This window comes from Salvia hispanica, chromosome 1, assembly GCF_029641045.1.
Source record: "Salvia hispanica isolate PSC_SH4W2 chromosome 1, Shi_PSC_v1, whole genome shotgun sequence".
Classification (NCBI taxonomy): Eukaryota; Viridiplantae; Streptophyta; class Magnoliopsida; order Lamiales; family Lamiaceae; genus Salvia; species Salvia hispanica.
Window position 1 is genome coordinate 40760836 of NC_142692.1, and position 27207 is coordinate 40788042.

Consider the following 27207-nt stretch of genomic DNA (forward strand, 5'->3'; position numbering starts at 1 on the left):
CGCAATGTCAAACAAACAAGCATATGGATAAAGTGCAGCTCAATTAATATTCCCTCCGTCCCTAATTAAGCGAAACGCTTCTAATTGATATTTAAATAGTTAAATGGAAAGAGTAAAAGTAAGAGAAATGATTTTTTTCAAAAAAAAGAAATGACTCACTTATAGTGGTACAACCCAAAAAAGAATATAACTCACTTATCTTGCAACGGAGGGAGTAAAACATTTCTCTTTCAACCAGAATTGTATTATCAATCATCTAAATTGTCAAACACATGATTCACTACACCTTCAGTACACTGTACACATTGCCAACCATTGCATATCATGTGCATCTTATGACGAAGCTTATCACCGGTACAACATTCCTCTAAATCTTCGACTCCAATAAAAACATCAAAACTGTGCATTTGCATCGCCATATTCAGCCCGAGACAAGTGCAACGATATGTAGCCTCGTTTACAAATTATGAGGGAATGGAAGGTTTATTTAATTTGATTTCACAATAAATAAATTGAAATTGAAAATAAATAGAAAATAATATAGAAGCCATGAATACTTTAATTAAAGGAAATAATGGTGAGATGCATGTATTATTTTTTAAATAAAAACAGTTAAAAAATTACTGTGAGCACATGAATAGTAGTAGTATAGTAAATGATCATAGTTGTCGATGAATTTACAAACAATATTTATAGATATGATTATTACCAGAATTACACTTCATTTACAAAATACTCAAAACAACCTTTAGCTCATAAAAAAACAAATATGTATACCAAAGAGAGAAGTCATTACCTTCTCTTATATGAACTAGTTTCCCTATCCATCAAGAAGATGCCTTCCAGACTCAAAAATACATATCAAACCACACACACTTCACATATATATACTAATATCTTCTAATTTATTTTTTTACATGTTGCAGATTGCTGCCAAAATTGATGCATGCTCCTCCTCTACCTTGTTCCTCACCTTGCATTCAGCAGCATCCGCAGCACGCTCTTCATCTTCGGCCTCGTTTCTGGTTGGAGACTAACGCAAGCCATGGCCACCTTGAGCACCGCCAGCATCTGGCTTCTCACAGCAACTGATGTCTTGCTGATATTGAAATCAAGAATATGGTCCCATTTGTTTCTCTGTGCAGAGTTACTCAGCACCAACTTTGCTAGTTCGATTCCTCCACTAACGGCTGGCTTTCCCGTTAGGAGCTCAAGCAGAACTACGCCAAAACTATAGACATTTCCGGCTGCTGTCACTCTCATTGTGTAAGCATACTCTGCAAGGGAAACGAGTGTTGTGTTAAGTTGCAGAAGACGTAACATGAAAATGTGAATGGAGATAGTAGAGTTTCTTGTTACCTGGAGGAACATAGCCAACGGAGCCAGCTATGGTGGAGAGGCTGCCTGTGCTCTTCGAGGGATCAATCACTTTACACAGCTCAATATCCCCGACTTGAGGCTCGTTGAGGGACTTCAGGAGGATGCTTTTGGTGGAAAGATCGAGGAGGAGGATTGGGCTGGACTTGCATTCATGGAGGAAGGCAAGGCCTTGAGAGACTCCAATGGCAATGCTGTACCGGCTTGCCCAGTCCAGCGTGCTTCCCATCCTGTGGAGGCAGTCGAAGAGCGAGCCTTTTGGGGCGAAGTCGTAGAAGAGGTAAGCGCTGTCCAGTGTCAAGACGTAGGCGAGTGGGATCATGACGTTGGAACTACACAGCTTTCCAAGAACTTGAAGCTCCTCCTCGAATCTCTCGTGGCTGCCTAGTTGGAAGATCTTGTCGCTCCAGTTAAGTTTCTTGACGAAGTAGCTGGCTCCAGACGGCATCACAGCTTTGTAGTAGGTCGAGAATCTCGTCTTCAGCGAGAGATTTAGAGGGTCGGATACTGCCTCCATTGCTGCCTTGAAATCAATGTTGGACCTGTGGATGCTGTTGGGAGTCAGCAAGTTGCCATGGACGACCTGCGGTGGAGAAGCTTCTTCTGCAGAGTATGTGTTTTCGTCGTTGATCCTGTGATACCTCCTCGAGACGAGTATGCTCAACATGATCACTAAACCAACAACCATGGCTGAGCTTCCAACAGCTATGATAATGGTTGAGGCAATTGATTTGGACTTTTTGGGGGTCGGGGGAGGGGGAGGGGAAGGAGAAACCAACTCATTTCCTTCAAAATCAAACACAAGGTTACGTCCGAATTTTGGGACAATACCAGAGAGATCATTGTTCATGACTAGTAGATGTGTTAAGCTGCTTAGTTGAGTCAAGAAGTCTGGTATCACGCCCGAAAATCTGTTGTCGGAGAGGTCCAATACTTCCAAATTTTGCAGCCTTGATAGAGTAACTGGAATAGGCCCACCAAAGAGGTTGTGGCTGAGATTCAACGAAATCTGCAGAGTATCTGGCATTTGAGGAATTCGCCCACTGAGTTGGTTGTTTCCCAACTGGAGTTCTACCAAATAAGGTATCTCTCCAATGGAGTCGGGTATAGAACCAGTCAGATTGTTTCCGTGCAAGTCTAGATTGCGAAGATTCTGCATCCTCGAAATGGACAAAGGTATTGAGCTACTGAGCAAGTTACTACTTATATTCAGCTTCTCCAGTTTGCTCAACGACAAAATCTGTGGTGGGATTCCTCCGGAAAGACTATTCGACTGCAGACTCAAAACTCGAAGATCGCCGAGACTACCAAAAGACGGAGGTAACGTGCCTCTCAATCTGTTGTTAGCCAAGTTCAAGAGGGACAAGTTAGAGAACATTATACCCAAATCCGAAGGTATCTCACCACTCAGCATGTTGTTATCCAGCTCCAAATACATCAGACTCCTTAACGAGGCGGATGGAATCGTCCCATTAAGAGAATTGCTGCCTAGCCTCAACCTGTACAGCTTTGTCGAAGTGATTGCAGGAATAGACCCTTCCAACTTATTGAAAGAGAGGTCCACAGCTTGAAGATTCGGACCCGAGAGAAGATCAGAGGGGACTGCACCACTCAAGTTGTTGTAACTCAGATCCAAAAATGAAAGGAATTTCGTAATACCAGATGGAATACTCCCAGTAAAGCTGTTCTGATTGGCTGCAAATCTCTCCAGGGATGTGATATTAGCAAGAAATGTTGGAATTCCACCACTCAACTTGTTGAGAGAGAGAATCAAGGTTTTCAACCTAGTGAAACCCCCAAATTCTATTGGAATTGAGCCTGAGAGACTATTGCCACTAAGATCAATCACACTCAGATTCTTGAATTTTGTGATTTCCAAAGGGATTTCACCTGTGAATGAATTAAGAGAGAGTACAATCTCATCCAAAAGATTCATATTTCCAAGATTTGTTGGAATCTTTCCTCCAAAACTGTTCCAACCAAGATTCAGTTTTTTGAGTGAACCTAGCCCATCCAACTGCATACTAACCTCCCCAGTCAAATTATTCCTAGAAAAATCCAAGGTATCCAAAAATGGGAAGCCATTGAAAGTAGGCAAAGGACCACTCAACCTATTCCCGCTAAAATTCAAGAGCTTCAATCCAGTGATTCCCCCACAGCCAGTGAAGAAACCACCTGGGATTGAGCTAAGTTGATTGTTGGACACATCAAGAGACTCTAAAGTGGGAATATTGCACACAAATGGAAGAAAATCAGAGGTGGAAATTGAAGATGAGTTCACAGAAACAGTGTTTATAGAGGAATTATCAGAGGTGCAACCAACCCCCTTCCATAAACAAGGGTCTGAGGTTTTCAAGACATCACTCCACAGAAATGAAGAAGCAGAAGTGTTATTCTGAATGATTTCGTAAATTGTAGTCATTGCACTGACCTGATCAGGTGGCAGCTGAGATGACACTACCTCAATGCAAAGCATTATCACAAACAGGTAGAGGGCATTAAAGGAAACCTTCTTCATCTATGGAAATGGTGATTCAATCTCCAAAGATAAAAGGAAGGAAGCTCAGTTGGGGTAGTGTTTTTGGTGGGAAAGATGAGGAAGATCAAGAATTGAGGCTGTATTCATGTAAAGATATGGAATTTGAATGGACTGTTAAGGTTAATGAATTTGAGGAAATAATGTCAGCAGCATGGGAAATTGAGAGAATAATGATGTGTGGAATAATTAGGGAGTGTTTGAAGGGGGAGAGTGGAGAGTTGACTTGACTTACTATTTCTGTGAATATTTAAATATTTTTATGTGGAAATTGCTGAGCTCCATTATTCCTTGTTGACTGGAAAATCTAGCACAAGAAGAAAATAGTGTCTGAAAATTAAAAATTTCGTCCATCAAATATAGTTTTATTTTTTTCACCAAAATTTTCATCATTTTCCCCCTATTTTTTTATATTTGAATAATTGTATATTAAAACCCATATTATTTATATATATAACTATTTTTTTATAAATATAAAAAAATACTATATTTATTGATTTAAATTATCTATATTTGATTATCGTTTCAAAGATTAAAATAAGGTTCAAGGGCAGACTTTTAGTAGTGTGTGTTTCACATAACAAGTCAATATTTTAAAACAAGAAACACAACAGAGGGAGAATTATCATTTCTTTATTTATGATTAATTGTAGTTTAGGTAACTTATAGTAACAGTTTTTTCTTTTCAATTTATCGCCTTAATTTGAATTTTTTTTATAACTTTAAATTTTGAAAAAATACTAACAAAAGGACCGCTGAATTTTGTATACAATTTTCGAGCGCTTTATAACAAAATCCGCTCGATCGATGCATTGCATTTTGTCGACAATGTAGAGTTGGAGATTTTGATGAATCACTCAACAATTTTGAATGAGTATTCACGAAAAGTTTTGGCGGAGTTGTGATGATAATCATTCAATCGCTATTTTTCAATAAAAATACATACGTCTATATTACTTAACAAAAAATTGTCGGGTATTACGTTAAAATCTGTCTTCATATAGCGACAAAACTCATACATCGATCGAACGAATCTTGTTATAAAACAATCGGCAATTTTGCGTAGGTCGACGATGTTTTTGTAGATGACGCCAACTGAATTTTTCAAAATTCGGATTGTATTTTAAACTAAATCAAAATTAAGTCTATAAATTGAGAAACTCACAGTTTAGGCTACATATATAATTTATTCTTTTATTATTTGGTCCATGTAATTATCAAATTAAATTGAAAACTTAATTAACTTGAAAAAAAATATTTATGTTCAAGTTTTATTTTTGTGGACGAAGACTTAAGTCAAAAAACTAAACTTTATCATTCAAAGTCGCCTAAACGTGTCGTGACCACTATTTTGGTTTGCAAAATTGAATCTTTTTCTTCCTCACCTCATTCCACACGTTAATGCCAAAAAATTCCACAATAATTCATTTCCCTTTCACTATCAATTTAATTCATTTTCCTACTTATTTCAAAAACCTAAAAAGTTTCAAGATCAATTAATATATTTTTCAATTTTATACGATATTTTTTCCACAATAATTCACTGCCCTTTCATTTTCAATTAACTCACTATCTACGTATTTCAAAAACCAACAAAATTCAAGATCGATTAATATTATAATTTTTAATTTTTATACGATACTTTGCAATAATGCCAGTATCTCTATATTTATTTTTTAATAGTTTTCATTTAAATTATACAGTAAGTTTTTATTGACATGCATCTGGTCTGTGTTAAACTTTTGAAATGAAATATGAGTATAAAATTACAAGTTATTCAATTTTTTTGCGATTATCCTACGATGGTTAAAATTGTAACTAATGTGACAAGTCAAATATATTGTGACAACAAAATGGCGTTGTTTGACGTTGTTCTATTTTGAGTGCTATTAAAACGACATTGATTTACCTGAAACGACATGGTTTTGTGTCGCGTTAATTTGATATAGACTATTGTGGAAAAACAGCAAAAATTGAAAATTAAAAATTTTGTATTCCGGTCTCAAACTTTTGATACTAAAATTGTCTTAATTATTTGACACTTATTGTTCTTAGTTTAATTCTTCAAGTCATGGCACGGGAAGAAATTGCTAAAGGACGAAGTTTTGAGCAAGATAGAGGCTTAATCAAGTTGCCGCAAAGTGTGCACGGTGCGCCCCAATGGATAGGCACACAACACTGCACCTTGCACGGCGCATGCGTCTCGGTGCCATACTGACTTTGCACGGCTCACTGAGCCTCCATGAGCAGTAATGGCACACGTGCGCCTGTGATGTCCGAGTCGGCATGTTTTGAGCCAAAATAGGATTACTCCTAATATGCAGTATGGCTTGTAAACCAATGAGAATTTAATTCAACTCTCCCGTTTTTTTATACGTGTTATTTTTTGTGCATCTTTATAATTCTGCATTGTTGTCTATAATCTGATACAATCATTTAACTCAAATTGTGTACATGTTTATGAATAAAGATTATGAGACGTGTCCTCTAATTGCATAAAAGTATTTTCTTTTGCTTTTACTTATTGAATTTTGTTAACAAATTTTCCTCTAGAAGTATTATTAGGATTATTTATTACTACCTCTGTCCCTGAAAATTTGATACATATTACCATTTCGGTCCGTCCCTGAAAATTTGATACACTTCACTTTTATCATTTTTGGTAGTGGACCCCATATTCCACTAACTCATTCCTACTCACATTTTATTATAAAACTAATACTTTAAAAGTAGGACCCACATCCCACCAACTTTTTCAACTCACTTTCCATTACATTTCTTAAAACCCGTGTCGAGTCAAAGTGTAGTAAATTTTGAGGGACGGAGATAGTAGTATATACTACTACTAATTACGATTATTTGAGCGTAAAATTTAAGAAATTAAACAAGTCAAGAACATAAGCGAGAACAGCTTATCACCTACTACTTATCCTACATCATCTCCTGCTCCACCCCTCACAAGGGATAGAGTAGGGGATGGTGTAGGATAAAGGAGTAGGTGATCCCCTCCAAGCGAGAACTGGTATGAGGTGATCACGTAAAGACACTAATTTCAATGGATTTTTGAGGTTCATGAAAATGAGCAAGCAATCTCTGCAAATGGAAGATGATGATGAAATAGTAAGTCTACTCCCCAAATTTTCCACACATCATCACCTATCATTTTCTAATGCTGCTATGAATACTTCCTCAAATTCTTTAATCACAACAATCCATTCAAATTCCATACAGTTACTACAGTGCGAGAGTGAATCATACATACACACAGAGAGGAGGAGATGAGGAGGAGGGTTTCCTGTAATGCCCTCTACCTGTTTGTGATAATGCTTTGCATTGAGATGATGTCATCTCAGCTGCCACCTGATCAGGTCAGTGCAATGACTACAATTTACGAAATCATTCAGAATAACTCTTCTGCTTCTTCATTTTTGTGGAGTAATGTCTTGAACTCCTCAAATCCTTGCTCATGGAAGGGGGTTGGTTGCAACTCTGTTAATTCTTCTATAATCTCTGTTTCTGTGAAGTCATCTTCAATTTCCACCTCTGATTTTCTTCCATTTGTGTGCAATGTTGCCACTTTAGAGTCTCTTGATGTCTCCAACAATCAAATTAGCTCAATCCCTGATGGTTTCTTCACTGGCTGTGGGGGAATCACTGGATTGAAGCTCTTGAATTTCAGTGTGAATAGGTTGAGTGGTCCTTTGCCTACTTTCAATGGCTTCCCAATGTTGGATACCTTGGATTTGTCTAGGAATATGTTGTCTGGGGAGGTTAGTATGCAGTTGGATGGGTTGGGTTCACTCAAAACACTAAATCTTGGTTGGAATAATTTTGGGGGAAAGATTCCAACAAATCTAGGAAATATGAATCTTTTGGAGGAGATTCATCTCTCTCTTAATAACTTCACAGGTGAAATTCCTTTGGCAATCACAAAATACAAGAATCTGAGTGTGATTGATCTTAGTGGCAATAGTCTCTCAGGCTCAATTCCAATAGAATTTGGGGGGTTCACTAGGTTGGAAACCTTGATTCTCTCTCTCAACAACTTGAGTGGTGGAATTCCAACATTTCTTGCTAATATCACATCTCTGGAAAGATTTGCAGCCAATCAGAACAGCTTTACTGGGAGTATTCCATCTGGGATTACGAAATTCCTTTCGTTTTTGGATCTGAGTTACAACAACTTGAGTGGTGCAGTCCCCTCTGATCTTCTCTCGGGTCCGAATCTTCAAGTTGTGGACCTCTCTTTCAATAAGTTGGAAGGGTCTATTCCTGCAATCACTTCGACAAAGCTGTACAGGTTGAGGCTAGGCAGCAATTCTCTTAATGGGACGATTCCATCCGCCTCGTTAAGGAGTCTGATGTATTTGGAGCTGGATAACAACATGTTGAGTGGTGAGATACCTTCGGATTTGGGTATAATGTTCTCTAACTTGTCCCTCTTGAACTTGGCTAGCAACAGATTTGGAGGCGCGTTACCTCCATCTTTAGGTAGTCTTACCAGTCTTTATGTTTTGAGTCTGCAGTCGAATAGTTTTTCCGGAGGAATCCCACCACAGATTTTGTCGTTGAGCAAACTGGAGAAGCTGAATTTAAGTTGTAACACGCTCAATGGCTCAATACCTTTGTCCATTTCAAGAATGCAAAATCTTCGCAATCTGGACTTGCACGCAAACAATCTGAGTGGTTCTATACCCGACTCCATTGGAGAGATACCTTATTTGGTAGAACTCCAGTTGGGAAACAACCAACTCAGTGGGCGAATTCCTCAAATGCCAGATACTCTGCAGATTTCGTTGAATCTCAGCCACAACCTCTTTGGTGGGCCTATTCCAGTTACTCTATCAAGGCTGCAAAATTTGGAAGTATTGGACCTCTCCGACAACAGATTTTCGGGCGTGATACCAGACTTCTTGACTCAACTAAGCAGCTTAACACATCTACTAGTCATGAACAATGATCTCTCTGGTATTGTCCCAAAATTCGGACGTAACCTTGTGTTTGATTTTGAAGGAAATGAGTTGGTTTCTCCTTCCCCTCCCCCTCCCCCGACCGCCAAAAAGTCTAAATCAATTGCCTTAATCATCATCATTGCAGCAAGCTCTGCTACTGCTGCTGGTTTATGGGTAGTTATGGTTGTATACATCTCAAGAAGGTATTCCAGTTTCCATGTCAATCTACTCTCTACAAATAGCTCGAACATCGATTTCAAGAAAGCCTTTGAAGCAGTAGCTGATCCCCAGAACATCACACTGAAAACCAGATTTTCGACTTACTACAAAGCCCTCCTCCCATCAGGTGCCGCCTACTTCATCAAGAAGGTCAACCGCCTCGACAAGATGTTCAGTCTACACAGTGAGAAAAGATTAGGACAGGAGCTTCATGATCTCGGAAACCTCTCCGATCCAAATCTCATGATCCCATTTGCATACCTCTCCACACTGCGTGGCCTTTACCTCTTCTACGACTTCACCCCTCAAGGCACCCTCTTCGACAGCCTTCACCGTGCAGCAGGCAGTGCACTGGGCTGGAGAGAGCGCTACGCCATTGCCCTTGGAGTCTCCCAGGGCCTATCTTCCCTCCATCAGTCTCAGATTCTTCTCCTCGACCTATCCAGCAAGAGCATCGCGCTGAAGTCCTCAAACGAGCCTCAGATCGGAGATATCGAGCTCTTCAGGCTGATCAGCCCTTCCCAGAGCACAGGCAGTCTCTCCACAGTTGCTGGCTCCGCTGGCTACGTCCCTCCAGGTTCTGCATTCTTACCACTTATCACACCTTCCATTACATTACTTGTTCGTGTACTAAAATATCGCGTTTCGAGTCTCAGAATACGCCTACTCGATGAGGGTGACAGAAGCTGGGAATGTGTACAGCTTTGGAGTAGTGCTGCTGGAGCTGCTGAGTGGGAAACAAGCAGTGAGTGAAGGAACTGAGCTAGCAAAATGGGTGGTGAGCATCTCAGATTGGGATCAAATTCTTGATTCAAATGTTGGTGAGATTGAGACATCAATAGCTGTGAAGAATCAAATGTTAGGTGTTGTTGAGGTTGCACTTGCTTGCATCAATATCTCACCAGAAATGAGGCCTAATGCAGTAAGTGTGGTGCAGATGCTACTGAACTCAAGACAAATTGATATTGAGATTACATAAGTTTTTTAGTATAGATAGGACCTGTTTGTTTCCCACTATTACTCATGAGTAGAGGTCATGTGTGCGGTTGCCCTTTCTCTAAAAAACTTGGCCCGTGACAGTGTGTCTCGTCTCGTCTCTAAAGTGCTAAGATTAGTTGTGTCTCATAATTATCCATCCCACCCACACACTTGTCTAATATTATCCATGATAAAGTTTATTTTACTTATCCTATATTGTATCTCAGTATAACGTAATAAATTGTTGTACTATGCTTGACATGGTTTATGAAATAGATTTTCCTCATTTATTCTCCACTTTTTATATATTTGGGAATTAGTGGTCCGTTTTCTTGTCCCAATCTGTGAAATTTTAAAATTTTGTGATTTTATAATTTAATTCTACAAATTATGGGATTAATGCAAAACTATTAATTAAATCCTACTACAACAAAGTTATTATGTCTCAAAATCATAGGCCTTATGAATAATCAATAACATGGAGTATATTCTAATGAGAATAGTATTCTTCGTTACATAAGTGATGGATTAAAAAGTGGAGCCAATTTTGCATCATTTTCTGAAATTCAATTCCAGTCATTTCTGCAGATTGTAGAATTAGTCACCAATTTAGCGTTTCCAATGCGTTTTCTTCATTTTTACAAACCTTTTTTTCAATGTTCTAATCAATTGCATTTGCATGCCTATAAAAATCCAAACACCATAAGAAAACTATCAGTGTATCACACACCAAAAAAAAAAGATGTATTTAAGGATTGTTTGCAATGCAGCGAAGGTGTTTGCATTTATGCTTTACATTCATAGAGTGTCATCTGAGCTGCTTGCTGATCAGGTTACGATATCCTTCAAAATAACACTGCTGTGTGGAATTCTGTTTCGAAAACTTCAAATCCTTGTTCATGGAAAGGAGTTGGTTGCACCTCTAATAACACTCCTTTATAAACACCATTTCGCTAAAGTCATCTTCAATTTCCACCTCTGAGTTTCTTCCCTTTGTTTGCAATATCCCCACTTTAGAGTCTCTTGATGTGTCTAGCAATCAGCTCAGCTCAATCCCATATAGTTTCTTCACTGCTTGTGGAGAAATCAGTGGATTGAAAGAGCTGGATTTTAGTGGGAATAGGTTGCTTGGCTCTTTGCCTACTTTCTATGGCTTTCCAATGCTGGAAAGATTGAATTTTTCTGCTAATAGATTCTTTGGGGAGGTTGGTTTGAAGCTGGAGAGGTTGGATTCTCTCAAGAATTTGGATCTTGGTTGGAATAGGTTTAGGGGAAAGATTCCTACAAATCTTGGTAGGATGAATCGTTTGGAGACGTTTGTGTTGGCAGCCAATTTATTCAGAGGTGAACTTCCTGTGGAAATCACAAAATACAAGAATCTGAGAGTGATTGATTTCAGTCAAAATCATCTCTCAGGCTCAATTCCAGTTGGATTTGGGGAGTTCACCAAGTTGGAAATCATGATTCTGTCTTTCAACTCGTTGAGTGGTGGGATTCCGTCGTCTCTTTCGAATATCTCAACCCTCCGTAGATTTTCCTCCAATAGGAACACCTTGAATGGGAGTATTCCATCGGGAATGACTTCGTTCCTTTCGTCTCTGGACCTCAGCTACAACGGCTTGACAGGGGGCATCCCCTCTGATCTGCTGTCGGGAGCGAATCTTGATTTTCTCGACTTGTCTTTCAATGACATGGAGGGTCCTATTCCTGTGATCAGTTGAGGCTAGGCAGCAATTCTCTTAATGGGACGTTCCCATCCGCCTCGCTGGGGAGTCGTTTGCGCTATTTGTATGCGGATAACAACAGCTTGAGCGGTGAAATACCTCTGGACTTGGGCGTGTTCAAGAACCTGATCCACTTGAACTTGGCCAACAACGGATTGGGAGGCGCATTGCCTCCGTCTTTGGGTGATCTCACTAGTCTTGAAATTTTGAAACTTCAGTCGAATGGTTTCGTTGGAGGAATCCCACCACGGATAATTCTGCAGTTGAATAGACTGGAGAAGCTGAATATCGAAAGTAACTCGTTGAATGGCTCGATACCAGCCTCTGTTGGAAACTTAGCTTCTCTGATGGAACTCCAGCTGGGAAGTAACCAACTCAGCGGGGAAATACCAGCCATGCCCGAAAGGCTGCAGATCGCGTTGAATCTCAGCCATAATCTCTTCCACGGCCCTATTCCAGATAGTCTATCGCGATTGCAGAATTTGCAAGTTTTGGACCTCTCAAACAACAGAATTTCGGGTGCCATACCGGGCTTGCTTACCAATTTAAGAAGCTTAACTCAGCTTCTGCTGGCGAACAACAACCTCTCTGGGGTTGTCCCTACGTTTGGATATCGTGTTATAGTTGATACGGTGGGAAATAAGGATCTGATTTGTGTAATAAGAGAGAATCCTGCACCCGAAACACCCCAAGGGGATAGGAAGAAATCATCAGTTGTTAACTCAGAGGTGGCGATTGCTGCTGCGTGTGGAGTTCCCGTTGGTTTATTGATCGCAGTGATCGCTAGATTCATTTCAAGAATGTACCGAAGCATCAATGGAACTCTTCCAGCTCCGAACAGCATCCACACCCCAAATGTCGATTTCAAGAAAGCAATGGAGGCGGTTTCTGACCACTCCAATATCACATTCAAGACAGCATTCTCAACTTTCTACAAAGCCGTGATGCCTTCGGGAACAACTTATCTGGTGAAGAAGATCAAACATACGGACAAGATAGTCCGGTTTCCTCAGCACAAGCAGCTCGTGGAGGAGCTGGAACTCTTCGGAAGCCTGTCCAATCCCAACGTGATGATCCCGGTCGCATATGTTTTGACACTGAGGAGAGCCTACCTCTTCTATGACTTTGTCCGAGGCACACTCTACGACATTCTCCACCACAGAACGGGAAGCAAACTGGACTGGCGAAGCCGTTACAACATTGCTGTCGGAGTCTCAAAAGGCTTGGCCTATCTCCATGAATGCCCCTCCGGCACGATCATTCTCATGGATCTCTGCAGCAAAAGCATCCTGCTGAAGTCGTTGGACGAGCCTCAAATCAGTGACATCGAGCTGTGCAATCTCATCCCTCCTTCGAATAACGGATGCAGTATGTCTGCTGCATTTTTTTCCACTCATATCTTCTTAAACTTGTACATGAATGGTCTGATTTTGTGTTGCAGAGTCTGGCAGAGCGACGGCAGCAGGGAACGTGTACAGCCTCGGAGTCGTGCTGCTGGAGCTCGTGACGGGGAAGCCGGCAGTGGGTGAAGGAGATGAATTGGTAACATGGGTGTTGAGTGTCTCAGAATGGGATGAGATTCTTGATTCAAATGTTTGTGAGACATCAAATGGTGTAAGAAGGGATATGGCTGCAGTTGTGGAGGTTGCCTTAGCATGTGTTAGTGTCTCACAAGAAATGAGGCCTAATGCTGTAACAGTGGTGCAAATGCTACTAAATGCAAGACAAAGTGATGCTCTAGCTGAGGATTAAGGTGTCATAAGCGTTTTAGTATGGCTTTGAGCATAGTAAAATTGGGATGTATTTGTATAGTGTTTATATATGTTTCACGTTTTTTTTATTGTGTAAGAAGTTGAGGAGGAAATTACACTTTTCAGAATAAGCTATGTTACATGCTCGATTGGCACATCAGCGATCGGAAGAATTTTGAAGATTGGCTGATGAAATCTTGGTTGGAATCGTGGATATTTCAATCACGAATAAAATCCTAGAAATGTCCAAATTTAACTATTCACACAATTTTTGGCAAAAATGGGTCGATTCATACTATCAGTCACCTATTAATAGTCTTGGTAGTGGGCTATATAAGTTTTAATGTAAATTTTTTAAAATATAAAAGAAAATGATTAGAGTATTAATACATTAAAGATGGATAATTAAAATAGAAAAAGAAAAGGTAATAAAAAGTGGTAGACTATATTATAAAGAATGGAAATGGATTAATTTTGTGAATATACAAAAATGAAAAAAAAAAATCTCCATTCGGACGAATGTAGATATCTAAAGTATCAAACATAATATTGTGTTCGAAAATGGTGAGGTACTCATGATTAAGATCAAAATGGATTTTAGCCTTATTTTAAATGGTTAATTGATTCATATTTAAGATCATAATCTGAGTCAAAATCGTTTTGACCGTTAAATTTAACAACATTGTTACTTTTTTATCAAAACAAACCTATTCATAATGGCAAGGACTTGAAAATTGTTAAAACTATGTAACATGACGTTCAAAATCAAAATCATAAATGGTCATATTCTTAGGCTAAAAATATACTTTTAGTCTAACTTTACTTGAAATAATGTTCATGAAGTTACTATATGCTTAGACTAAAAATTCGTGAAGTTACTATATGCTTAGACTAAAAATATACTTTTAAATAATGTTCATGAAGTTACTATAATGGTCGCGACGCTACTATATATATAGTACTACTAAATTTTATTTTAATTTATTTGAATTCCACACGTAAATTAAAAGAGTTTCAATTTGCATAGCAATTACTGCACCTCCAATTTCAATGTCACTATTATATATCTAAGTCTGAATTTTTTGGTACGTTATTATTCTTCACAAGAATTTTACGGTTATTTGAATTGTATATATTGCTACAGTATTAAATACGTTGACAGTAAACCTCAATTTTCAAATCACATTTGATTTCAATTTTTAAATTAATTGTTCTATCAATTTCTCCATGGCATCTGGTGTAGACATAAATGAAAACGAGTTATTGAGATAATATAATACTAGTAGCTCAACTCTTTTGTAATAATGTAATTAAATCCACATACTAACTTTCATGAATGCCTCCGGCCGTTACACACAATAAATTGAGCTAGGTAGAGAAGGAGCTATTAGCAAGTAATATTACGAACTATACCGAATTCTGAATAATTAAGCCCAAGATTTTATATTCGTGAAAATGCCAAATTTCATGTCATATGGTATTATCGACCAATAATCCTTTCAAAATTATACTACTACTTATATAAAAGTCGAAGGCATTATATTCCACGAATAATGAACCAAAAAAGTTGGTACTTCCATAATAATTTAAATTTATACCCTATGCTACTCTTTGTCATATAGATATACTCATTTATTGTAACATTTATAACATGCAATAGCAAAAAATTAGTCCGTTGAAGAACACTACCTAAATCTCCAAAAAAACATAAAATTCAAGACTACTACACACATACTACATCTTACCAAGCACCACAGTTGCTCGCTAATTATCGAGCACCTTCCAAGCACTTATCCATATTATCGAGCACAAAAAAAAAAAAAAAAAAAAAAATCCGAGCCAAATGGCTGACGAATCGGTGGAGGAATTCACCTTCCCCGCCACCACCGCCAACCCACCGCCGTGCTTGCTAGAATCGCCGCCTCTCTGGCCGGCCGTCGCAAAGCACGGAGAAGATGAATGGAGCTTTAACTTGTGTGATTCATTCCAAGAATTCAAGCGCAGCACCATCACATTCCGAGAGAATTTCTGCTATGTTGACGACGACGATGATGATAGTAGGGAGGAGAAGATGGACGTTTTGTGGGAGGATTTGAATGAGAAGTTTTCGAAGAAAAAAGATTCTTCTGGAGATTCTAATTCGCCGGGGAGAGTTTGCTGTGTTAGAACCTTAAAGTTGTCCAAGGGGAATACCATTTCGTGGAAGAAAGCTAGCATTTTGGTTTTGATTAGATTTTTGTTGAACAAGGGTTTCGCCATGCATGATTCTGCTCCTTCCATCAAGAAACTTGAGTGGTAAAAAAATAAAATTATTTCCGTGTTTCGATTCATAGTCTATTACACGAATTTCGTTTCCTGGATCTTGATAATTTTAGTTTACTTCTTTTTTCTTTTTTTGGTGCAAGACTAAGACATAGTGTAGTTCTCATTTGTTGATTCTTTAAACTAATTGACAAGTTGATTTTTGTAAATCTATTCAGATGCTGTATGTAAGAAATAGGGCTAATAGTAGTCGGAAACTACATCATTTATAGTACGTCAATTCGAGCCTTTACAATAATTTTGTGATGTGGCTTGTCCAGTAACAAATTAGTGTTGAAATGACAAGTCAACATATCAAAATAATAACGATTTAATGATTAATGAGGTGGGTTATTTATACATCTAATTTGAATTTTTTTTATCTTTTTTTTTGTCTATTTGTGATGGAACGTTGTCTTATATTCTGACATGACATATATAGGAGTATAATTTGGGTAAAATTTTGGTGGGCTTATTTGTGAAATCTTTATTACACTCTATTTTGCTACAGACTAAGCTAAATTTGAGAGAATAAATATTCGAAGTCCGACTTAGATCTCGTATTTGTTGGGCTTTTATAGGCCCATTACAAGAAATTAGTACTCCAATATGTCTAGTTTTGAATTTAGTCTATTTTATACGATTAGATAAAAATATCAACTGAATTGTATGAATATTGACCTGTCAAATAAATTGATACAATTCTTCAATTGAATGGACTCAGCGAACTTTACATTGATTGTGCATAATTATCATTTATTTTGACAAATGAATTCGACTAATAATTTGTCACAACTAACATTACTGGCTCCTTTTACAGAAAAAGATTATTTATCTGAACATTCATTTATATTAATGAAATTAAATGCACTATAGAGTATGATTCAAACTCTGATGTTGTGTTTATCTCTCAAGTTGCTCGATTAGTTCTTTATCGATAACCTGTTGCATTCCATTAACTCTATTTTTTTTTAAATAATGTAAATATATAAAAGAAATTAGTATTTAAATAATACTCCGTACTTATATCCGTTCATGAAAAATGGAGCAATTAGTTTGAAAATTTCAATTTCATTAAAATCAATTTCTTGAGCATTGATTAGTTTCTATTAACAATATTTGATTTCATTAACAATTTTGAAATACTTTAATTAGTTTGTTAAAGCTCTTAATCAACCTTTTTTTCCTTTCTTGTTCACTCGCCACAGTTGACTTCTCTCTCAAACATAAAAATGCATTCTTGAATTCAATGAAATTTCACACACTTCACACCTGAAATCACTAGGGTTTAATCGTTGATTATTCACATTCATAATTCACCCACTATTTTCACGCTTGATCTCCTCTGATTTACGTTTATCAAATTCAATCAATCGCCTCCGTGATCTTCAATCCACATTTCTTCAGCTCAAACTTTCAGAATTTCCGCCATTTTCAAATCCCCCTTCACGTGAGTTTCACTTCTGCCGTGTCAGGTAATTTTCTCATTTTCTGTGCCGATTTAATGCTCCTCGTCATCAACGCATTCAATTCATCAACGGCGGCGGCATCAGCACCAGCAGCAATTAGCCACACAAAACCCCCAATTTGTGGTTTTCTAATTGCAATCAGGATCAAGCGTTAGAGCCGGCTGGTTCTCATCAGCAGCTGCTTGCGAATCCATCGGCGCCGATTTCGCAGCTGATTGATCGCCATGGCGGCGCCGCGGAGTGTGGTGGTGGAAGCCGGCAGCTGGGTGTTGGATAGGGACGAGGAGAAGAATTCCGACTCTCCGTCGGAGAAGAAGTTGAAGGCGGATAGATTTCCTCTGTCGCGGTGGGAATTCGCGGCGGCGCTGGGGGTGTTTTTGGTATTTTCTACTGGATTGATGTGCATCTACCTCACGATGCCGGCGGCGGAGTATGAGCTGCTGAAGCTGCCACGTACTCTCTCCGATCTCCGATCGCTCAAGTAAGTGAATTGCCGCCATTTCTATTTTGATTTTAGGTATTGTTATTGAGATCACTTGATGATTGTCTGTATTCGTTTTTTATTATGAGAGTTCTGTGTTGATTATGAACCCTAGTTCTATGTAGCTCAATTATTTGATTAAATTCCAAGAGATCAAAGGTATTTTGATGTTCTTTATAACTCTATTTTATGGAGTTCAATTATTTGATTAGATCCAAGAGATGATAAAATCTACTGATTTTCTCAACAATGTGCATTTCTGATCATTGCACTCCAGTCTATGTGTATGGTTTTGGTGACGAAAAAGTACATATATACATGTATTGTGTAACAAAACATTTAATTTTGGTATATTCTCCTATTGGTTGGTGATATGATGTTCAATGTTTGATAGTTTCGTGTGTCGTTTTTCGAATACCTCCTATTGTTACCAGTATAGACTAAACTTATTGGCTTGCTTTGTCCCTGGATGATCTTTCTTGACATAAGTTTTGAATTGCCATTTTACTGTCTACAAGTGTGCCATTGTTCGAAATGCTGCTGATATTTGTACTTTTTTTAAGCTCATTTTGGAAGAGTCAAATATACTGATTTTCTCAACAATGTGCATTTCTGATCAGTGCATTCCAGTCTATGCGTTGCTTGTCTATGTGGATGGTTTTGGTGACAAAGTACGGATATACTACATGTCTTGTGTATATAATTTTGGTATATTCCTATGTTTGATAATTCTGTGTGTCATTTCTGAGTATCTCCAATTGTTACGTGTATACATTAAACTCTTCTGTTTGTTTGATTGTCCCTTGATGGATCTATCTTGACATAATTTTGGAAGTTTTATCATCTTAGTTGAGAAGAATGTAGCTTCGTGACAATTTCCGAACTTTTGTGAGCAATTGTTCTTAATGCTGCTGGAATTTATACTTGTTTGATGTGCTTACAGGGATCATCTTGCAATTTATGCTCAATCACACCCAGCAAAGTTCATCCTTGGTTACTGTTCGACATACATATTCATGCAGACATTCATGATTCCTGGGACAATTTTCATGTCACTACTAGCCGGAGCACTTTTTGGTGTCGTGAGAGGTCTTTTCTTGGTCGTATTCAATGCCACAGCAGGTGCATCATCATGCTATTTTTTGTCCAAACTTATTGGCAGACCTATTGTCAACTGGTTGTGGCCTGAAAAGCTGAGATATTTCCAGTCCGAGGTGTGTATATTATTTTCACTATAACGTTGCTCATGCTCTCTGTTTATATGTAAACAATTTGAATTTGTATGTTCAGATAGCGAAGCGGAGAGAGAAGCTGCTAAATTACATGCTCTTTCTCAGAGTTACTCCATCATTGCCGAACCTGTTTATCAATCTGGCATCACCAATCGTGGATATACCGTTCCATATTTTCTTTCTGGCAACTCTTGTTGGTCTCGTCCCGGCTTCCTACATCACTGTCCGAGTAAGACTTTCAACATTTACTTTCTTAATCACACGTATTACCAGATGTTTACTTTGGGTGATAGCTCAGATTGATAATTGTTTAATCATATAATCTTTCGTTTACAAACGTCCGCTTACTCATATTTACAAAATCAAGAAGTTTTGTTCACCTTTCATTCGTTCCTTTAGGCTGGGATTGCTCTCGGTGAACTTAAATCGGTGAAAGATCTCTATGATCTTAAGACGTTGGTCATGCTTTTCCTCATTGGGTCGATTTTATTACTTCCGGCTATTTTGAAGAGGAAGAGGGTGTACGAGTAAAGCCCTTGTTTACAATTACTCTGACCCTCACGGAGAAGAAGAGAGTGCCCGTATCCTGGTTTTCTACCTTGACTGAGGTACGAGATAGGTGAAAAATCGACGTGCATTGGAAGTTCGGAACTGCAACTCGTACCCTCTGCTTTAGTCTCCTGACACATCTAACAGATCCCCTCACCTTGGTTTATTTGGGTCGTCTTGTAGCAAGATATGTTGAATTTGTACTCATATATATCATACATCAAAATCTTGAATCTGTTATAGTAGATTTTATATCTTGCTTGGTAGATTTTTAGATAACTCTTAAGTCGATAAGGAAATGCATCTACACTTAAATTCTGAATCACATGCGTACCCATCAATTTTATTATACTAAAATTGTTTTTATAATCATAAACTTTGGTTGAAATTTGTTATTTTTCACAATAAATCTCGTCCGTTGCTAATATCACTTAATTATACCTTGAAGTGAATTTTCCACGAATTTGATTTTCTTTTAAATTAAATAGACATGACATTTTGTATATTCGTTTTATGAAGATGAACAAACTGGTCGATATAAAAAGTGATGTCGCTTTTAATGGATTTAATGATTTTCAGTGGAAATGCCAAATTTATGTCAAAATTTGTGATGTTAGGGTTTTATTATGTAAAATGTCATATCTAATCTAGTACTTTTTATACTAATATTACAATAATGCCATTGCAAAAGTAACTGATAGCAGAATAAATTTCTCAAGAAACACAGCCACTATTTTATATGCTTAGTTAAAAGACATATTTCCCACAAATGTCACACTATAGCAGTATGGTTTACAGTAGTTATATACTAATGCACACAAAATGCAATTTATTTAGATTAGGCAAGTTTGACACACTGTAGATGCAAAGGTTGTCCACTGAGCAAACCATATCATATGAGTCGATCATTTAAACATGAAGCTTCCCAGTTCCAGAGTGCAGCTGGAGAGTCTGACTCGGGACAACCTGAAGAACACCGGCTTGTTCTGCCAAAACACACGACAAATCAGAATCTATCAAAATCAACTGTCATTCTTGAAAGTCTCTGTGTAACAAATACTACATGCTATGATGCATCAATTCCAAGTCCAATGGTTTCTTTTGAATATTTTCAGATGATTCAAGATATTGAGTGTAAACGTTAAACACGTGCCAATGAACAAAAACTGCACAACTTTCAAATACATGAACATGAGTGAATAACATCGAATAACGTGAAGATAATGATGCTGATATTAATGAAGGTAAAAGAAACTTTCATTATGCTGATCAGTTAACGACTGAAGGGTATCGGTCTAACATTCCGCAAAACAATATGGCACTAAGCAAAGATGTAGCAGAGAGCATCGATTATCACTTCTCAAAAACTAGAAAACTCTGCCTAAGTTCTGGATTTGAAATAGTATAACCAGCATCCATATGAAAAGACTTGACTCCGACGGGCTTATCAATATTACCACACAACATCAAATCAATGCAAGATAAACTTCCAAAAATAAGTCAGACAAACTATATTTTGTTTGATAAACGAACCAATTATCTTTAATTCCACACTATTCATTCATGTTTAACAGGGAAAAAAAAGTTTTCTCAAGAAAATCCAATAACACCATATACTTGGGACAAGGAAGCAGTCCTCAATGAACATCCTTACAACCATAATAGTCAAAGACAAACACTTACTGAAATGGATCACAACACACAACAAAATCCACAAACCCCGAGCATCAATTCATCAACACGTTTAGCCAAGACAAGTCCCATAACAAGCACAAATACTCATACAAGAACTACAATCACAACTATATGAGGTTTTGCAGACGAATAGTATACCACTGAAACAATCAATTCTAGCTAATACTTGATTCTCGAAAAGCAGTAAAAACTTACTTGAGAGCTCAGCAACCTGCTGAGGAGTAAGCTTGGCTGAAAAACCACTCGCAGCATGCTTGTAACTATATATCAAAGCATCCTTTGCAGCATCCTCACTTTTCACCCAAACAACAATAAAAGTAATTAGCTACAAAACATATCCCATTTAAATCATCAAAATAACTGCACTAACACATCCAAGAAAATCAAATCAATTCCAGCGTCAATTCAATCTCGTCTCATTTCTATAAAAGATTACTTTCTCTACATAAATTAGATAAGCAAACTAAGGAAATTGATGACAACAAAAACTGGCAAAGAAGAATTGAATAAAACTATCTAACCTCAGCGAACGGATATCAAGCCACCCTCCTACTTGTACAATTATGATGCTCATATTCAGAGATGTTACGCACGCTCAAGCTCTTCTCCCGGATAGATATTATCACACCAAATAGCACGATCTTGACGCAGCTGCTTCTACAGGAGTCTTCGGAGAGCAAAATATAGTAATTCGAAGCCAAACTACGGAAAGCAAATTACTTAGTATGCTGCTCTCCGATGACTCGTAGCACAGCAGCAGCAGCAGCGAGATCATACTTTTTGGTGTGAGAATGAAAGTCTATCCGGTGAGAGGAGTGTCAGCATGAATAACCTCTCTAAATACGAGTATCATCTTAGTAATACAAATATAGAGGCAGCGGCGCCAAACGCAAGCGAGATTAGATATTTTCATTAAATTCATCTTTGCCAATTATGTTGTCATCAATCAACCACGAAAAAATTGACAGTTTGATTCCATAAAGCGATCGCACAAGTTCAATTTTTTTAATAAATTCTCCGTAAAACAATTCCAATTGAACGAAACTGAACGGAAAACTGTAATTCGACGAACCTTCCGAGAACAGAGGCGAGGGTTCTGATGTGATACTGCTCCGGCTCCACGCCTTCGGGTCTCTCGGTGTAAATTATGTGGACTTTGGCATCGGAAGATGATGAATCGGCCGCCATTGATGAAATCAAGAAGAGTGAAAGGAGTAGAGTATGTGATAGCAAGATTGTTGAGAGAGTAATCTGCCTCTGCATCGCAATTTAAAGGGGGGATTTTCTTCGAATTAGGGTTTTGAGATGCCGATTCTTGTTTACAGGGTTTCCTTATTGATTAAGCACCGTGTTTAGGAATTATCGTTTTCGTAGTGATGACTATAGCATTGAATTGATCGATCCTTCTTTTTGTCTCTTTGCTTTCTTGCTCTTGGATTATTATTTTTTTTTAATACATTTTTATCAGTGGGAAAGATTTTTAACAAATCTAATTATCATTTTGGTCTCGGTCAATTCTATAACTTTCCAATTTTATGGATTAAATCTAATTTTATTATAATATGCAGTTATTCAAGAAAAATAAAAAGGTCATGAGTCATGAATGTGTCGACATGGGCTTACAAATGCTTGACTCACAAATGCTTCAAAATTGCTCATAATGAATTATTCTAGATTTTCCATATTTCCATTTATAATCTTTAAATAATTGACTCGTGATCAATGGGAATAATTATGTTAATTATATAATAAGATTAGTGATTGAAAATTAAATTAATTAATTATATATTATGATAAAAAAAATATTCAATTTAGTGGTAAATATTAGTATTATTATATGTATTTGGAATTACTGTGTAAATTAACATTTGTGACATGGCAGGAAGAGGTGTTAGCGTTGTGAAAGATGAGGTATGGTGCAGAAAAATAGAGGAATGATGATGTGATGGGGAGTAGCATGGTATTAGGCGTGGGTTGTGAATGCTCTTAAATGTCTACCAAAACAATTTATTGTTGTATTATTAGAGCATCCACAATAGCGGTTAGCCGAACCATTGCAATCGGCCAGCCGAGAATCGGCGAGAAAATCGGCGTGGGCTAGCCGATTCGGGTGCGCTGGCCGCTATTGTGGCGTGTCGATCGGCCAGCGCCTATTTTCGTTTTATTTTTAATTTTTTTTTTTGAAAACCTATATATACGCGATTTTAGTTTCATTTTCATTTGCACCACTTGTTTTAATGAGTTTTCTCGCTCTCTAAATTTCTGTACAAAAGCAACATCGAGCGATGGACAACAACAACGAGTCCGGTCCGGCGACGAGCGGCTCTCATACTCCCACAGTACCCGTGGGATCTGGATGGGGCCAAATGGGCGGGCAGATGGGCCCAGGATTTAACGTCCATTGGCAACAGTTGATGGGGATGATGCCTGGAGCGCCGAGGGGGATGAGGGGGGGATGCCCGGCGGGGTGCAGGCGAGCGGCGGGCAGTCAGCGCCGGGGTGGGGAGGTATGCCCCAGATGCAGCAGCAGATGATGGGGATGATATGGCAGGGAGGGATGCAGCCCAGTATGCATCCCGGGATGCAGGGGCCACCGGGAGGGACACGGTCTATCGTCCCTCTCTTGATTTTTTGACGGCTTCGTCTCACACGTCGACCCCAGTGGAGACACGGTTCACTGGCGATGACCTTTTGTCATTGCATGAGATGGGGATCGATCTCGGGGATTCGGACACTCCCGTTCCAGGCCGCGCCGAAGAAGAAGAAGGGCAAGGGCAAGGGCAAGGTGGTCGGCGAGTCGTCGCAGCCCGCTGATCACGACACTCCCACGCGGAGGAAGTGGACGGAGGATGAGTATGCCGGCGTGGCCAAGGCGTGGTTGTCGGTCTGCGACGATCCGCTGGTTGCGAACAACCAGCGGGTCGTCAACATGTGGGCGAAGATTAAAGCAGCCTACAGGAGGAATTGCCCACGTGGGAAGGACTACAGCGGGGAGGAGTGCCGGAAGGTGTAGGAACGGATCAGGGCCGCGGTCGGCCGATTTTCGGGGTTGTACACCAACGCCCTCCGCCAGCTGACTAGTGGGCAGAATGAGGAGGACGCCCGGAGGATAGTGGAGAGTCAGTTCCCCTTGCCGGGGAAGTATAAGGAGTTCCTCTTCTGGGAATGCTATGTGTTGCTGAAGGACTCCGAGAAGTTTCGGGCGGGGTGCGACGCTGGGTGGCCGAAAAAGCAGAGGTTGAACTATTCCGGCGACTACAGCGGCGGACCCCGCGACCTCCCCCCGGATGCTGAGGAGTTTCCGTCCCCTCCATCCTCCACTCGTCGCCCTCGCCCGGTTGGCCAAAAGCGAGCGCAACGGGCAGCGAGGGGAGGATCCCCCCAATCGCCCCGGGAGGTCATCTCAGCACCCGCCCCCCACGCGCGTACACCCTATTCTCGCGTGCAAAAACGGAGGAATGGATGTTCGCGGTCTTCCAAGAGTGGAAGGCCGCAACCGACCCCACGGAGAAGAGGTTCCTCTACTCGATGCTCGAGAACATGCGGGTGGATTTGGATGCCTCGAGGGCACTGGTGGGGAGTTCAGACGCGGGCTTAGATACCCCGGGTGGCGGCGGCGACGACGAGGAGTAGAGAGTGGCGGGGCTCGTGTGTGGAAGCCCTTTTTTAAAAAAAAATCATGTATTTTTTTTAGGGAAATTGGTTTCTAGAATCATGAACTTTGCCTAAAATTTGGTGTTTCCCATGAACTTTGAAATTGATATATAATATCACGAACTTTGCATTTTGTTTGGTATTTCCCAAACTCAATCAAATAAGATATTTTCATCAAAATCTTATTTAACATAGGCACCCTTGATATGTTTTATAATATTTAAAACCACTTTTTAAATTCATAACATGTAGCATAAAAAGTCACGTTGAAAACCACGTTGATTTAATTGTGCCCAGTATGATAAAAAAGCCTCGTAAGTTAGTCAAATATAGCAATAAACATGCCGTGGGAAATACCAAACAAAATGCAAAGTTCGTGATATTATATACCAATTTCAAAATTCATGGGAAATACCAAATTTTAGGCAAAGTTCATGATTTTAGAGACCAATTTCCCTTTTTTTTATCTATGTAACTTTTTTTTTAATGAAATGAATGAATTTTCCCGTATATGTCTCGTAAATTTAATTCTGTAATTTAATCGTAAATTTTATTCCGTAAAATGTAGTTGTTTTTGAATTATTTTTATTGCGCGCCTATGCTAATGTGGCAGGTGGATTTTTAGTGCTAATGACGTGGCAGGGAGAGAGAGTGGCTGGCCTATTTCTATCGTGGATGTTGTATTGTAACAAAATATTTATAATCAAAATATCATAACAAAATATTTTTCAATACTTCAAAGCAACACCCATGAAAACAAGTTATGGCTTCTCTCCCCTACGAACGAAAATTCATCTTCCATGATGCGATGAGTTTCGAACTTCAGTCGTGAATCAAAGTTTGCGAACCTCGTCAAAACCCCAAAATCTAAAAGTCAATGACGGGAATTAATGGGGAAGCCCTAAAACAGATTAAAGTGATTGCACTGACATCGTTTCAAGTCTATCTAGACGGTAATGTTTTGAAAAAGCAACGATTAGTCCATTTCGAAAAATTCGGCTTCTACGCCCCCATCAATTTTACTGAAGAAATGGTTTGATGAAATCATGGTGAGTAAAAGTTACACTTACTTTTAGTAGAATTTACAAATTATGAGATCGAGTTGATTAACTATATATAAATCAAAATTTTAATTTAAATAACAAGTTTCGGTATAAATTTACTTTTCATTTGGAAGAGTGAACTTACTGCAAAAAAATCATATATTAATTTAAAAACACATTACATAAGTCATAAGTATATGAAAGTAGATGTCTTAGAATTTGTTACCATCGTCATTTATTTTCTATTACAAGCCAAATCTTTTATCCTTATATTTTGAATCATATCCACACATCTAATTAATGCATAAAATTTGTCACATCGTCGTAATGTTTCATCACGAGATATCTAATGTATGTCATACACAAAATAGGAGTAGTACACTTTAACTACTCACATGCAAAATATAAGCTTAAAAAGGATGTATTAATTATTATAACAACCTTTGTAGAAAAAATACAAAATTAATAGCAACAAAAAGGAAGATTGTAAAAAAGACATAAAATACCAGATCACGAGCAAAATAATTATAGTATTAACAAATTTCAGAAATGGCCGCCGGCACTTTAACCACTTGACATTAGATTTTAAATGATGATCAGCAAAATCATCCCTCTACAAATTAAATTATATACTCCATATGTATGATATCTATTATTTTAATTTTTTTTTAAATACATAATCATGTAGTGGATCATTCACAGGGGTTCGAATGCTAACAAAAATATATCATGTGCACTTTAGCACTTGGGCCTTAAAAGTAAAAAGTGAATTTGCCCATTTCTAAGAGGGTGTGTTTGGCAGTGCAATCAATTTTATTCGAACGTTCTTTCAATTGATTTTAATTTTGGGAGATATAGTAAAATTATCGAGTCAAGAAATGAAATTCATGGAGTTGGAAAATATGAAAAGATCGTCGCTCGTTAGAAAGCGTCGAAGGTGCGACAGCCATCACTGACAATGGATGGTTGATGAAAAATATGATATTGAAAAATTAAATTAAATTGAATGGAGAAGATAATTATATTGAAATCTAGAGTAGGTGTGATATCATAACTAATATACTACTACTCTACTAGATATGATTAGAAAATGGAGTAAAAAATAATGACTCTAACAACACATAGATGGTGTTTATAACTATCTAAAGTCTAAACTGATTTAAAGAATCAAATCAATAACTAATACGTGTGGATCGTGTTGACTTTACTAATTAGGCAAATTGTGTCACGGGTAGAGTTATGATTA

General features: G+C 38.3%; 5 protein-coding genes across 6 annotated transcripts; 3 read left to right on the forward strand and 2 right to left on the reverse strand.

Annotated features, from left to right (window-relative positions):
* Positions 1-672: 672 nt before the first annotated feature.
* Positions 673-4113, reverse strand: LOC125222585 (leucine-rich repeat transmembrane protein kinase family protein). The gene is made up of 2 exons (XM_048125283.2): positions 1360-4113; positions 673-1277 (listed from the first exon to the last, which is right to left on the reverse strand). Exons 1-2 carry the CDS (start codon positions 3893-3895, stop codon positions 970-972), a joined length of 2844 nt encoding a protein of 947 aa, XP_047981240.1. The 5' UTR covers positions 3896-4113; the 3' UTR covers positions 673-969.
* Positions 4114-6862: 2749 nt separating this feature from the next.
* On the forward strand, positions 6863-10359 carry LOC125218375 (uncharacterized). 2 transcript variants are annotated; one of them, XM_048120029.2, is made up of 3 exons: positions 6863-7033; positions 7145-9661; positions 9741-10359. In XM_048120029.2, the coding sequence occupies exons 2-3, from the start codon at positions 7192-7194 to the stop codon at positions 10061-10063; spliced, it is 2793 nt and encodes a 930-aa protein (XP_047975986.1). In that variant the 5' UTR covers positions 6863-7033; positions 7145-7191; the 3' UTR covers positions 10064-10359. The 2 variants fall into 2 exon arrangements, with proteins under 2 accessions (XP_047975986.1, XP_088919285.1); XM_089063159.1 differs by lacking the exon at positions 6863-7033 and having other exon boundaries at positions 7165-7281; positions 7496-9661.
* A 1394-nt stretch (positions 10360-11753) lies between these two features.
* LOC125220676 (leucine-rich repeat receptor-like tyrosine-protein kinase PXC3) lies at positions 11754-13760 on the forward strand. Its single transcript, XM_089063160.1, has 2 exons — positions 11754-13154; positions 13228-13760. Exons 1-2 carry the CDS (start codon positions 12134-12136, stop codon positions 13536-13538), a joined length of 1332 nt encoding a protein of 443 aa, XP_088919286.1. The 5' UTR covers positions 11754-12133; the 3' UTR covers positions 13539-13760.
* A 3271-nt stretch (positions 13761-17031) lies between these two features.
* LOC125217974 (putative membrane protein At4g09580) lies at positions 17032-19835 on the forward strand. The gene is made up of 4 exons (XM_048119558.2): positions 17032-17788; positions 18732-19002; positions 19079-19249; positions 19420-19835. The coding sequence occupies exons 1-4, from the start codon at positions 17532-17534 to the stop codon at positions 19549-19551; spliced, it is 831 nt and encodes a 276-aa protein (XP_047975515.2). The 5' UTR covers positions 17032-17531; the 3' UTR covers positions 19552-19835.
* Positions 19836-20279: 444 nt separating this feature from the next.
* On the reverse strand, positions 20280-22642 carry LOC125185226 (subtilisin-like protease SBT3.3). Its single transcript, XM_048081726.2, has 3 exons — positions 22337-22642; positions 21460-21557; positions 20280-20555 (listed from the first exon to the last, which is right to left on the reverse strand). The coding sequence occupies exons 1-3, from the start codon at positions 22525-22527 to the stop codon at positions 20479-20481; spliced, it is 366 nt and encodes a 121-aa protein (XP_047937683.1). The 5' UTR covers positions 22528-22642; the 3' UTR covers positions 20280-20478.
* Between the last annotated feature and the right edge of the window lie 4565 nt (positions 22643-27207).